Source organism: Myotis daubentonii, chromosome 12 (genome assembly GCF_963259705.1).
Source record: "Myotis daubentonii chromosome 12, mMyoDau2.1, whole genome shotgun sequence".
In the NCBI taxonomy this organism is placed as follows: Eukaryota; Metazoa; Chordata; class Mammalia; order Chiroptera; family Vespertilionidae; genus Myotis; species Myotis daubentonii.
The window spans coordinates 43511299-43525107 of record NC_081851.1 but is presented as its reverse complement, the minus strand read 5'-3'; the positions used below and the strand labels follow the sequence as shown (position 1 = coordinate 43525107).

The window sequence follows — 13809 nt, the reverse complement described above, 5'->3', positions numbered from 1 at the left end:
GTCCTGAGTGACAGTAAATATTTTATCTTCTCCACGTTTCTTCATCTGTAAATTTAGGATTTCTTGTATAGTTTTGTGCACCATAACAGGTTTTCTTAGGGACTCTGCTTCTTTTTCTTTTTTAATATTATGTACCCAATCTTGAGAGTGTACCAATGCTAAGAAATGACTGAAATAACTCCACAGGCAGAAATATAAAAGTAATATCTAGTACCTAAAATTTTGAAGTCATACTCTTTTTATTTCTAACTAGTATTTTTTTAAATATATTTTATTGATTTTTTTTACAGAGAGGAAGGGAGAGGAACAGAGAGTTAGAAACATTGATGAGAGAGAAACATCAATCAGCTGCCTCCTGCACACCCTCTACTGGGGATGTGCCTACCCTACAACCAAGGTACATGCCCTTGACCAGAATTGAACCCAGGACCCTTCGGTCCACCAGCCGACGCTCTATCCACTGAGCCAAACCGGTCAGGGCTCTAATTAGTATTTTAATACCTACTGTGGGCCAAGCACCGTGCTAGGCATTTTCTCATTGTAGAAATACTGGAATTCCCATAGATGGGTTGGGCTACCTCAAAAAAGCACATTCAAGTAACATTAAATAAATACTTATTGCGAGCCTCCTGTGAGTTGGGCCAAGTCCCATGATGCAAACTTCCTGAAGAAACATGTTCTTATTGATTATTATTCTCTAAAATTACTAAAATGAAAGTTATATACAGAATTCTATCTAAACAACTTGTTTACTTTATAAACAAAATAAAATAGAATAAGAACATCAATAAATATGCCAAGAAAATAGTAGGGGAAAACGAGCTTCCCAATAAAGATGTTTGATATATTTCTTGTTTGATATATTCTCTTGCAAACTACCTAGGGACACTTTCTCATTGGTCATGATTTCCCATCATTAATGTCAATGTTTTTTGCAAAGATTTGAAATAAAGAAGCAAGTGCAAAAATGGTTAGGTGCATTTTACATTAAGTAAATAAGTAAATCAATAAAAATAACATACTGATAAATGACAGATATAAAAATTAATTTCATTGTGGCACATATCCCCCCCCCTTTATTTTTTACAGTGTTTTATTTCTCTTTGACAATAAACATCTGAGATCCTTTGGGAAAAATTATTTACTGGGGGAAGGTGGTGAAATGAAAGCAGACAGAAGGGAAAGGGGTATTAGAATTACAAGTTAGAATGAAAATAAGAAGCAGCAGCCTGGGCTGCAAGTCTGACAAAAATACAAATACATACACACACACACACACACACACACACACACGTGCGCGCGTGCGCGTGCAGTAAGGGGAAAGGATTATTTTCTGGACAAAAGACTTGGGGTGTGAGAGAAAAATACTGATGTCTAAGTAAAGGAGCAGTAAGGATGTTTGTTTGGGGCCCTTTGTCTACGACCCTAGACGGTACATGAACTTCTTATTCCACACATGAACTTACACTGGAATATACAATAACTGCACTGTGAGCTCCAACATAGGTATACACACAAAAGCTCTTTATGTTGATAACTACTACACAGTCAATACCATATAGGAGTAACTATTTGATATCTGACCTGATCAGTTTTAATAAGGCATTAACATTTGTGTCTTAGTTTCCAATAATATAACTCAAAATCATCTCAAAAATAACTGACTTAATAAAAGGTACTTCATGTACATGCAAAACCCACTGATGGAATGCATTTCGAGTCTGACCTTCTCTCTCTGGAGTCAGCTTTTGTCTGAGAAGGTGGTTCACAATGGCACTCATGCTGACGAAGCACTGGTGGCCCAGCGTGTCCCAGTCCATGCTGCTCAGCATGCTTATCGCCTCACAGACCTCGTCATAGTGAATGTACTGGGAGATGACGTCTACCAGGCCCAGCTGTCCTCGAGTGAAGACACCTGTCACAAAAAAGTGTAAAGTCAAGTAAATCTTTTAAAAATAAAAAGTAGAATAACAAAAACAGAGGTAAGTTTTTGATAAAGAAAATAAAACAGTAATCGTTTCTTGCGTAAGTGCTAGAAATGTGAAATTTGGGGAGCCAAGACTATTATGGCTCTGCAGTTAAATCTTCATTTTAACTAATACCTACCCCCTATCTAGCTTATCCTTACCATTTCAGCACATATTAACTAATTCATACTCCATGTAGGCACTGCTTAAACCAAGTGGATAAGCATGAGAATATTGAGGTAGACCTCCTTTCCCTGGCTGCTGGCCGGGGCCTTCCTTCATTCCGCGCCGCCCCCTGGTGGTCAGCATACATCATAGCGAGAGATCGAACTCCAGGTCCCCCAGTTACACTCCCGAGGGGACAATTTGCATATTAGGCTTTTATATATTCAGTAGGTCCTCGATCGCGACGTAATGCAATTTTCGCCATAAGTTGGAACCCACCTACATAAGCGCCTATGTCACTCACATGGAGCACATGCACAGCAGTAATGAAGTGAAACAGTAAAAAAAATTTAAAAGAAAGATAACAATTCCTGACCTTTGCTTGTGGTCAATAAATAATAAAAAACATAAAGCACATATGTACATACATCAAAATGACGGAACTTTTTTTTTTTTTATAAATAAATGGGAGATGGCGGCATAACCACGAAACGATGTACGTCGAGTCCGATGTAACTCGAGGATTGCCTGTATGGTTTGGTATTTAGAGATTATTCTCTTCTACTGAAGTAAGCAATGATCAGTATTAATCCTGCTGTTGAGTCCCTTCACAACTAATATTTACTATAAAATATTGTGGTAAAATATAAACATATTTTTTATCATTTTAAATAAAAGAAAATCCACTTCTAATCTTAGAGAGACAAGAACACAAAAAAATGGGGAAGCATTCTGATCTAGTTTTATTTTATCATCTTTTAAATATGGCTTATTTCATTTAAAACTAACAACTTCTGTGTAAATGACAATAAATACTAGGGCTCTTAAGCAGGTTATTATTTTTTAAATCTTTAAAAAATGGTTGGCAGTAAAATCTTTTTTTATTCAGCCAATGTTTATGAAGTTGAGTGAGTCCACAAAAACTCCTCAGTGCAAATCATCATGAAGCTAAATGAGAAAATATTTCAAATTATTCATAAGCTGTAAATTATATAAAATATTATAGCAATTTTTTCATTATCATTTAATTGCAAAGGTTATAGGTTTCAGGATTTTAAAAACCTATTAGTTCATGAGAAAAATGCCAAAATTCTTCGTATTAACTTCAAGTCACATCAAAAAGAAAACCTGTGCTATATCTAACAGGACTCAACTTGACAGGGAATCTGGGGAATTGCCCTGGCTATACTAAGCAACAACACTTTGCTGTTCTTTTTATGTTGGTAAAATCAGTGAATGCTACTGTCCAAAGCCTTTGTGAGCCTGCAGTCAAGCACTCAAGTTCTCATAAATCAGAGTGGCTCCTTGGCAGTAGATATTAATGTGTAGGAACTTTGCAGGAAACTGAGAATATTCAAACCCTTTGACTATCTGTACCTTATATGTCTAGCAAGAGAAATAACTGATTTTTGAGAAGAAAAGCTAGTATATAATATCATAATCAAATTATGTAAAAGGCAATAAAGGAAAAATCTTTAAAAGAAACCAAAAAAGGGACAAATGATGTATAGAGAGACAAAGATATGAATAATTGCAAACTTTGTTTCTGAAATGATGCAAGCCAGAAGACAACAGCAAGACATTTTTAAAATGTTGAGAGATGGAAATAAATTAGCTTAAAATTCTGTATCATATAATAAAGAATTGAAAGTTCATGAAGAAACATAATCTTAAATGAACCTAACAAATAGAGTTCTGAAATAATAAAGCAAAAACTGATAGAACAGGAGAAAAAGTAAATTCTACAATTATAGTTGGGGATTTCAGTACTTCTCTGTCACTAATTAAGAGAACATGTAAGCAGAAAGTCAGTACAAATAGAAAAATACTGAAAAACAAAATTCTTAAATTTGACCCAATTGACATTTATAAAACATTTCACACAGTAACAGTAGTATATACTGGGTAATAAAACATAAATTTAAATGTTTTGAAATCATACAGAGTATGTTCTCTGACCACACCAGAATTAAATTAGGTATCAATACAGAAAGATAGCTGGAAAATCTCCAAATATTTAGAAATTAATCAACATTCATCTAAATAAGAAAGAAGAAATTACAAAGTGAATTAGAAAATATTTTAAAATGAATAAAAATTTCAAAATAACATCAACATTTGTAAGGTATGGCTATAGCAGTACTTAAGAGGGTAGTTTCTAGCTAACTTTTTCTTGATTTTTTAAATTTTGTTTTCTTTATTAAGGTATTACATATGTGTCCTTATCCCCCCCCATTGACCCCTAACATGCCCCACTCATGTCCTCACCCCCCTGTTGTCTATGTCCATTGGCTAGGCTTATATGCATGCATACATGTCCTTTTTAAAAAAATATATTTTTTTTTATTGATTAAGATATTATATATGTGTCCTTATCCCCACGTTCCCCCTTACCCCCCACCCCCGTTGTCTGTGTCCATTGGTTAGGCCTATATGCTTGCATATAAGTCCTTTGGTTGATCTTTCCCCCTTACCCCCACCCTCCCCTACCTTCCCTCCAAGGCCCGACAGTCCAATCAATGCCTCTCCGTCTCTGGATCAGTCCTTGTTCATCATATTCCACAAATGAGTGAGATCATGTGGTATTTATCCGCTCTCCAGTTCCATCCATGCTGTGGCAAATGGTAAGAGTTCCTTTTTCTTCTTCCTCTTCTTAAAGAATACCTTTCAGCATTTCATATAATGCTGGTTTGTTGGTAATGAACTCCTTTAGCTTTTTCTTATCTGTGAAGCTCTTTATCTGACCTTCTATTCTGAATGATAGCTCTGCTGGATAAAGTAATCTTGGTTGTAGGTTCTTGCTATTCATCACTTTCAGTATTTCTTGCCACTCTCTTCTGGCCTGCATGGTTTCTGTTGAGAAATCATCTGACAGTCGTATGGGTACTCCCTTGTAGGTAACTGACTTTCTTTCTCTTGCTGCTTTTAAGATTCTCTCTTTGTCTTTTGCTCTTGGCATTTTAATTATGATGTGTCTTGGTGTGGTCCTCTTTGGGTTCCTTTTGTTTGGGGTTCTCTGCGCTTCCTGGACTTGCAAGTCTATTTCTTTCACCAGGTGGGGGAAGTTTTCTGTCATTATTTCTTCAAATAGGTTTTCAATATCTTTCCCTCTCTCTTCTTCTGGTATCCCTATAATTCTCATGTTGGTACGCTTGAAGTTGTCCCAGAGGCTCCTTACACTATCGTCATATTTTTGGAATCTTTTTTCTTTTTTCTTTTTCGGTTGGGTATTTTTTGTTTCTTTGTATTTCAAATCTTTGACTTGATTCTTGGGATCCTCTTGTCTGCTGTTGGATCTCTGTATATTATTCTTTATTTCAGTCAGTGTATGCTTAATTTCTAGTTGGTCCTTTTTTATGTCCTCGAGGGTCTCACTAGATTTCTTGAGGGTCTCACTAAATTTATTGGCGGTTTCCATAAAATTCTTGAAAAACCTTATAAACGTGGTTTTGAACTCTATATCCAGTCGTTTGCTTTCCTCCATTTCTGTCATTTGCGACCTGTTTCTTTGTCTCCGCATTTTTTTATGTTTCCCTGTGTTGGTAGAGTGGTTTCATGTGCTAGGTGTCCGGTAGGGCCCAGTGGCTCAGCCTCCCCCGTTACCTGAGGTGGACACTCTTGGTGCACCCCCTTGTGGGCTTTGTGCACAGTCTTGCCTTGATTGTTGTAGGATCACTGGGAGGAATTGACCTCCAGGCCAATTGGCAGTGAGAATCGGCTGTGTCTGCAGTGGGAGAACTTCTGTGCTGAAGACACCCTTCTGGGGCAAGACTTGTTTCAGTGGGGCTTTGGTGCTCACTGAGTCTGCCCCCTGGGTGTGTCCCTTTTGGATCTGAGGAGTTGTAATCCGGATGGTCCCCCTCTGACCACTGGGTACACTGGCTCTTGGAGGTTACCCAGCAGGAGCTATGAAGAGAACTGCAGATTCCCCTTCCTTTTTTGGAGTTTGGAGGTGCCCTGATGAGGCCCAGCTGTGAAGCAATGCAAGCTGCTGTGGGGCATTGGGCCTTCTCTTGGAATTTCTGGGTCTGTGGCCCAGCTTCAGTTTGTTAGGTAATTTTCAGGTTGCAAAGGGCCAGGGCATTCATATGCAAAAGCCTCTGCCTCTGCCTCAGCCTGGGTGGGGCGGGGTCTCAGGGAAGCAAAGGGCAGAGCAAGGAACTATGGGGGATTCTCAGCCCTGCCCTAAGGGGCCGCACGCGTCTCAGTGTCCTGATAATTTAATTGCTGCAAGCACCTCTGGGGGAAAGCCGCCCTCGAGTTCCGAGTTCTGCCCACTGCCAGACAGTCCAGTTTCTCCCCGTATGAGTCCTGGGTCCCCAGAGACTTCCCAGAACCAGAGTTCAGAGCAGTCGGGAGCTTGTGACTCCCTCCCAATTCAAAAAGACAGCCGCGTCCTCAGGTACCAGCCCCTTTCCACGCACTCTCGAGCCTCCCTACCTTTGCACTTTACTTCTGCAGCTCCTGACCCTCAATGTGCTTTTCTCTTTCCTTCTAGTTGTAGAATTTCCACTCTGCCAGCCTTCTTGTAAGTTCTGGATGATGTACGTTTTGTCTTTTTATTGTGTTTTGAAGTTGTTGTAGGAGGCAGCAATGTCGGTGTTTCCCTATGCCGCCATCTTAGTTTCTCCCTCCATACATGTCCTTTTGTTGATCTCTCCCCCTTACCCCATCCTCCCCTACCTTCCCCCTGAGGTGTGACGGTCTGATCGATGCTTCTCTGTCTCTGGATCTGTTTTTGTTCATCAGTTTATGTTGTTCATTATATTCCACAAATGAGTGAGATCATGTGATATTTATCTTTCTCTGTCTTATTTCACTTAGCACAATGCTCTCCAGTTCCATCCATGCTGTTGCAAATGGTAAGAATTCCTTCTTTTTTACAGCAGCATAGTATTCCATTGTGTAGATGTACCACAGTTTTTTAATCCACTCATCTGCTGATGGGCACTTAGGCTGTTTCCAAAACTTAGCTATGGTAAAATGTGCTGCTGTGAACATAGGGGTGTATATATCCTTTCTAACTGGTGTTCCTAGTTTCTTGGGATATATTCCCAGAAGAGGAATCACTGGGTCAAATGGGAGTTCCATTTTTAGTTGTTTTTTTTTTTTTTAATATGTTTTATTGATTTTTTACAGAGAGGAAGGGAGAGGGATAGAGAACTAGAAACATCGATGAGAGAGAAACATTGACCAGCTGCCTCCTGCACACTCCCCACTGGGGATGTGCCTGCAACCAAGGTACATGACCTTGACTGGAATCGAACCTGGGACCTTTCAGTCCACAGGCCGATGCTCTATCCACTGAGCCAAACCGGTTAGGGCCCATTTTTAGTTTTTTGAGGAAACTCCATACTGTTCTCCGTAGTGGCTGCACCAGTCTGCATTCCCACCAGCAGTGCACGAGTGTTCCTTTTTCTCCGCATCCTCGTCAGCACTTGTCATTTGCTGATGATAGCCATTCTGACAGGTGTGAGATGATACCGCATTGTCATTTTAATTTGCATCTCTCAGATGATTAGTGACTTTGAGCATGTTTTCATATGTCTCTTGGCCTTAGGTTCTCTTTCGAAAAGTATCTATTTAGGTCCGTTGCCCATTTTTTGATTGGATTGTTTATCTTCCTGTTGTTAAGTTGTATGAGTGCCTTGTAAATGTTGGAGCTTAAACCCTTATCAATCATAACATTGGCAAATATGTTCTCCCATGCAGTGGGCTTTCTTGTTGTTTTGTTTGATGGTCTCTTTTGCTGTGCAGAAGCTTTTTATTTTGATGTAGTCCCATTTGTTTATTTTCTCTTTAGTTTCCATTGCCCTAGGAGCTGTATCAGTGAAGATATTGCTTTGGCATATGTCTGAGATTTTGCTGCCTGTGGATTTCTCTAACATATTTATCGTTTCCCGTCTTATGTTTAAATCCTTTATCCATTTTGAGTTTATTTTTATGTATGGTGTAAGCTGGTGTTCTAGTTTCATTTTTTTGCATGTATCTGTCCAATTTTCCCAACAGCATTTATTGAAGAGACTGTCTTGACTCCATTGTATGTTCTTGCCTCCTGGTAAATTACACTTTGTGAATTAATTGTCCTATGTGTAATTGTTTTTTTTTTAAAATATATTTTATTGATTTTTTACAGAGAGGAGAGAGAGGGATAGAGAGTTAGAAACATCAATGAGAGAGAAACATCGATCAGCTGCCTCCTGCACACCTCCTACTGGGGATGTGCCTGCAACCAAGGTACATCCACTTGACTGGAATTGAACCTGGGACCTTTCAGTCTGCAGGCCGGTGCTCTATCCACTGAGCAAAACCAGTTAGGGCCATATGTGTAATTCTTGCATTTTGGATGTACCTAACTTGATTATTTTTAAAAAATATTTCCACTTAGGGTATCTGTTTGCAGGTTAGAAAATGAGAAAATGTAATTGTATGATGATATGAAATGTAAAAAAAAATCAAGCAGTAAATAAAATAGACTAAATCCCCCCCCCAAAAAAAAATCTGGTTCTTTGAAACCGTAAGTAAAATTGACCAACATCTGCCTAAATTGAGAAAAAAGAGAAGACATAACCTACCAATATTGACAACAATCACTACAGAACTACAAGCATTAAAAATAAGTAAATAATCTAACTTTATGCAAATAAATATAACTTAAAGAAATGGGTTCCTTGAAAGACCTAAACTATCAAAGCTCATTCAAGAATCACATGATAAAAAAAAAGGTTCACATGAATGACCCTTTATTATCTGAATTTGAATCCATAGTTTAAAAACCTTTATATACACACTAGGGGCCCGGTGCACGAAATTCGTGCACTGGGTGTGGGGCGGGGGGAGTGTCCCTCAGCCCAGCCTGCCCCCTCTCACATACTGGGAGCCCTCAGGCGTTGACCCCCATCACCCTCCAATCGCAGGATCGGCCCCTTGCCCAGGCCTGACGCCTCTGGCTGAGGGGTCCGGCCCGGGCAGCGGGGACCCGCAGCTGCAGCGGCCCCATGATCGTGGGCTTCGCTTTAGGCCCAGGCAAGGGACCCCTAGCTCCCGGGACTGCCAGCTTCGACCGTGCCCAGCTCCCATCGCTGGCTCCACCCCTACTTCCTGCTATCACTGGCCAGGGCGGAAAAGGCACCTGATTCTCCGATCATGGCTGGGGGCCAGCTCTTAGCTCCCCCCTGGGTTTCCGATCACTGTCAGTGGCAGGGGGCTTCTTCCTGCTTTCCCTTTCGCCTCCCTGCATTGTGCCTACATATGCAAATTAACCACCATCTTGTTGGCAGTTAACTGCCAATCTTAGTTGGCAGTTAATTTGCATATAGCCCTGATTAGCCAATGAAAAGGGTAGCTCATACGCCAATTACCATTTTTCTCTTTTATTAGTGTTGATACCGCGCGCACGCGCATGTGCGCGCGCACACACACACACACACACACACACACACCCTGCATGTCCAGATGCCTTCACTGGGGAGTTCTCTCAAACATTTAAAAAAGAAACAATATCAACTCTATACAACTCAAAATATAAGAGGAGGGAACACTTCCCTCCTAATTTCATGATGTTAGTTTAGCATTACACTGACACCAAAAATGACAAAGACATTACAGGAAAAGGAAAAGTACAAACCAATATCTCCCATAAATAGATTCCAAAATCCTTAACAAAATATTAGCAAATCTATAATACTTTAAAAAGATAATCATCATAAACAGGAGAGCTTTATCCCACAAACACAAGGTCGCCAAAACTTCTGAAAACTAATCAATATAATTCACCATATGACCAAACAAAACATACAATCATTTCAATAGATGCAGAAAAAGCACTTGAAAAAATTCAGCATCCACTCAAGATAATACATCTCAGGAGACAAGTAGTGGAAGGGGACTTCTTTAATCTAATGACTTCATAGTTATAGTGAAAGATTAAATGCTTTCCAACAAAGATTGGAAACAAAGTAAGGATGTCCTCTCTTGCCATTTCTATTTAATATTACAGTGGAGGTCCTAGCTAGTATAGTAAGGCATACAGGTTGGATAAGAAGTTGTAAAACTGTTTTCAATTGCAGCTATCATAGTCATTTAAGTAAAAAACCCTAAGGAATCAACAAAAAAATCATGACCAGGAAATGAATTTAACAGGATTGTAGGATATATGGTCATAGTTTAAGTTTTATTTCTATGTAATACCAGGAAACAATTAAAAATACTATTTATAATAGCATCCAAAAACATGAACAAAATATGTACAAGGTCTTTACACTTAAAATTATAGAACACTGCTGAGAGAAATTAAAGACCTGAATAAATGGAGAGAGATACTGTGTTTTGAGGCTCAATATTGTTAAATTGTTCTTCTACCCCAATTTGATCTATAGATTGACTATAACCTCAATCAAAATCTATGAGGTCTTTCTGCAGAAAATGACAAGTCAGTTTTAAAATTTGTGTAGAAACCCAAAGATCTAGAGTAGCCAAAATAATTTTGAAAAAGAACAAAATTGGCCCTAGCCAGTTTGGCTCAGTGGATAGAGCGTCAGCCTGCGGAATGAAGGGTCCCAGGTTCGATTCCAGAATGAATATGCCCAGGTTGTGGGCTCAATCCCCAGTAGGGGGTGTGCAGGAGGCAGCCCATCAATGATTCTCTCTCATCACTGATGTTTCGATCTCTCTCACCCTCTCCCTTACTCTCTGAAAGCAATAAAAATATATTTTAAAAATCAAAAACAAAATTGGAGGACTAACAGAACCTGATTTCAAGACATTATAAAACCACAGTAATTAAGACAGTGTGATACTTAGTTACATATAGATATATAGATCGGTAGAAAAGAGTTTATTCATAGACACACATACACACACACACACACACACACACACACACACACACGGTCAAGGTAACTCAATGAAGAAAGGCGAATCTTTCCAACAACTGGTACTGTAACAAGTGAATATGAATATTAGAAAAATAATTTCAACCCACACCTGACACCATATGCAGAAAATTTACTTAAAATAGACCATAAACCTAACTGTAAGAACTAAAACCATAAAAATTCTAGAATCTAGAAGAAAACAGAGTTAGACAAAGATTCCTTAGATGGGACATAAGAAACACAAGCCATAAAACATAGAAATTTAAGAATTGGATTTCATTTCATGTAAAAACTTCTGCTACCTGAAACATGCAGTTAAGAAAATGAAAAATAAACGACACTGGAAGAAAATATTTACAATACTAGTATCTTTAAAAGACTTGTAAGATATATAAAAAGTCTTATAATTCAGTAATAAATAATCCAATAAAATTTGGGCAGAAGATTTGAAGATAGCAGAGAAGATATATGGAAAATAAGCACACAAAAAGATGCTCAACTCCAATACTTCATCAGGGAAATACAAACTGACATCACTACACATCCACTAGAATGGCTAAAATTAAAAAGACCATTAATGCCAAGTGTGACTGAGGAGGTGGAGCAACTGGAATTCCAAAATAGTTTCTCCTTAAGTTAAACATACATTTAGCATATGGCCCAACCATTCTATTCCTAGGTTTTTCTCAAGAGAAATTAAAATATATGTCCATACAAAGACTTGCACATGAAAGTACATGGCATTTTTAGCAATATTAGCTTAAATAGGAAAACAATCCAAATGTCCATCAACATGTGAAAAGCTACACAAATTGTGATTTATCTAGCAGTGGTTCTCAACCTTCCTAATGCCGCAACCCTTTAATACAGTTCCTCATGTTGTGGTGACCCTCAACCATAAAATTATTTACGTTGCTACTTCATAACTGTAATTTTGCTACTGTTATGAATCGTAATGTAACTATCTGATATGCTATTAAAAATGGAACTCCCATTTGACCCAGTGATCCCAATTCTAGGAATATATCCCAAGAAACCAGAAACACCAATCAGAAAGGATATATGCATCCCTATGTTCATTGCAGCATAATTTACCATAGCGAAGATCTGGAAACAGCCTAAGTGCCCATCAACAGATGAATGGATTAGAAAACTGTGGTACATCTACACAATGGAATACTATGCTGCTGTAAAAAAGAAGGAATTCTTACCATTTGCAACAGCATGGATGGAACTGGAGAGCATTATGCTAAGTGAAATAAGCCAGTCAATGAAAGAAAAATACCACATGATATCACTCATTTATGGATAATAAAAACCATTATAAACTGATGAACAAAAATACAGAGGCAGAGCAGCATCGAACAGACTGTCAAACTATAGCAGGAAGGCCAGAGAGGGTTTAGGGGTGGGGGGTGGGGGGAGCGGTAAGAGATCAACTGAAGGACTTGTATGCATGCATATAAGCATAACCAATGGACACAAGACACTGGGGGTTAGGGGAGGCCGGGGGAAGGTCAAGGGGGAAAATAAAAAGGAGACATATGTACTACTCTTTGTAATATTTTAAGCAATAAAGCAAAATTAAAAAATTCTGATATGCCATATGTGTTTTCCGATGGTTGTGACCCACAGGTTGAGAACCGCTGATTAATGCAATACTACTCAGTAAAGGAAAATTTACAGATACACACACCAAATTGAAGATTTCCACAGATTAAATAGGTTCTAAAAGTCATACTATTTGTTTTTGAGAGTGACAGCCACACACACATGCACAAGCACGTACACATACTGCCTGTGATTTTCAGTCCTACAAGAGGGAAGAAGTTAGCATCACTTGAACAATTAACTTTTCCCAACTTTGTAGGTTCCATGAGAGCATTGTGGGGGCATTCCAGGTAGAGGAATACTATCAACACCACTGTGGGAAGGAGGCAGTGTGAGAGCACATGCTGCGATTGGGAAGCTACACCAGTGCAGCTCAGCTGGAGAGATGAAGCCTGAGAGGCTCACAAGGGCTTATCAGACACTGAAGGACGTGAGGCTGGAGAATCCTTGACCCAAATCTACACTGTTAGATTAATTTGGGGTGAAGGGGATGGGAAGATTGGTAGGCAGAAAATTATGGACAGTTGGCTGCTGCTTGATCTTGGGAAAACAGGAAACAACTAGATTAAGGGAATGACAGCCAGGCTGAATAGATGTCTTCGACAGCATTTAGAAGGCAGAATTGATGACCTCTGGTCACTAATTTGATAAGCTATTAAGGATGAGAGGATTCCAGAATGACTTCTGACTTGAGACTCTATCTGAATAACTGTACCATCCACCAACATGGAGAATACAGGAGAAGTAAGTTTGGGGAGAAAGATGACTTCGTATCTGTACACAATGAGTCTGGAGCACTTGTGTGCATCCAAGGGGAGGTATCCATAAAGACAGGTTGAATACGTGGATGTGGAGTCAGATGTGGTCTGGGCTGAACTCAGAGATGGATATTAAAAATAAACTCTTAATCTGTATAAAATGGGAGGAGAGCGAAAAAATGGAACCTTAGAGAGCCTCAACATTTCATAAGTAAATGAAGGCCATAAAAAATGATGAAAAATTGCCTCTGGGATCATAGAAGGCAAGTGTGATAAGAGTTTAATGACGGTGGAAGTAGTCATCAACCATCAAAGGCTGAGAAATCATTAAGTAAATAAAATAAATATATGTATCAATGAGGAAGTCACTGGTGACCTTTCCAAGCACAGTTCTAGGAGAATATGAAGGACAGAGCCAGAATTTGGTGCTGT

The 13809-nt window shown here is 39.0% G+C and overlaps 1 protein-coding gene across 3 annotated transcripts in view; it reads right to left on the bottom strand.

The window, feature by feature from the left end:
* WDPCP (WD repeat containing planar cell polarity effector) overlaps positions 1–13809 on the bottom strand; it is a 272798-nt gene that overhangs the window by 140603 nt on the left and 118386 nt on the right. For all 3 annotated transcript variants that reach the window (XM_059659666.1, XM_059659667.1, XM_059659668.1), the window contains exon 11: positions 1727–1915. In XM_059659666.1, the coding sequence (XP_059515649.1) occupies positions 1727–1915 (189 nt within the window). The remainder of the gene's footprint in view (positions 1–1726; positions 1916–13809) is intronic.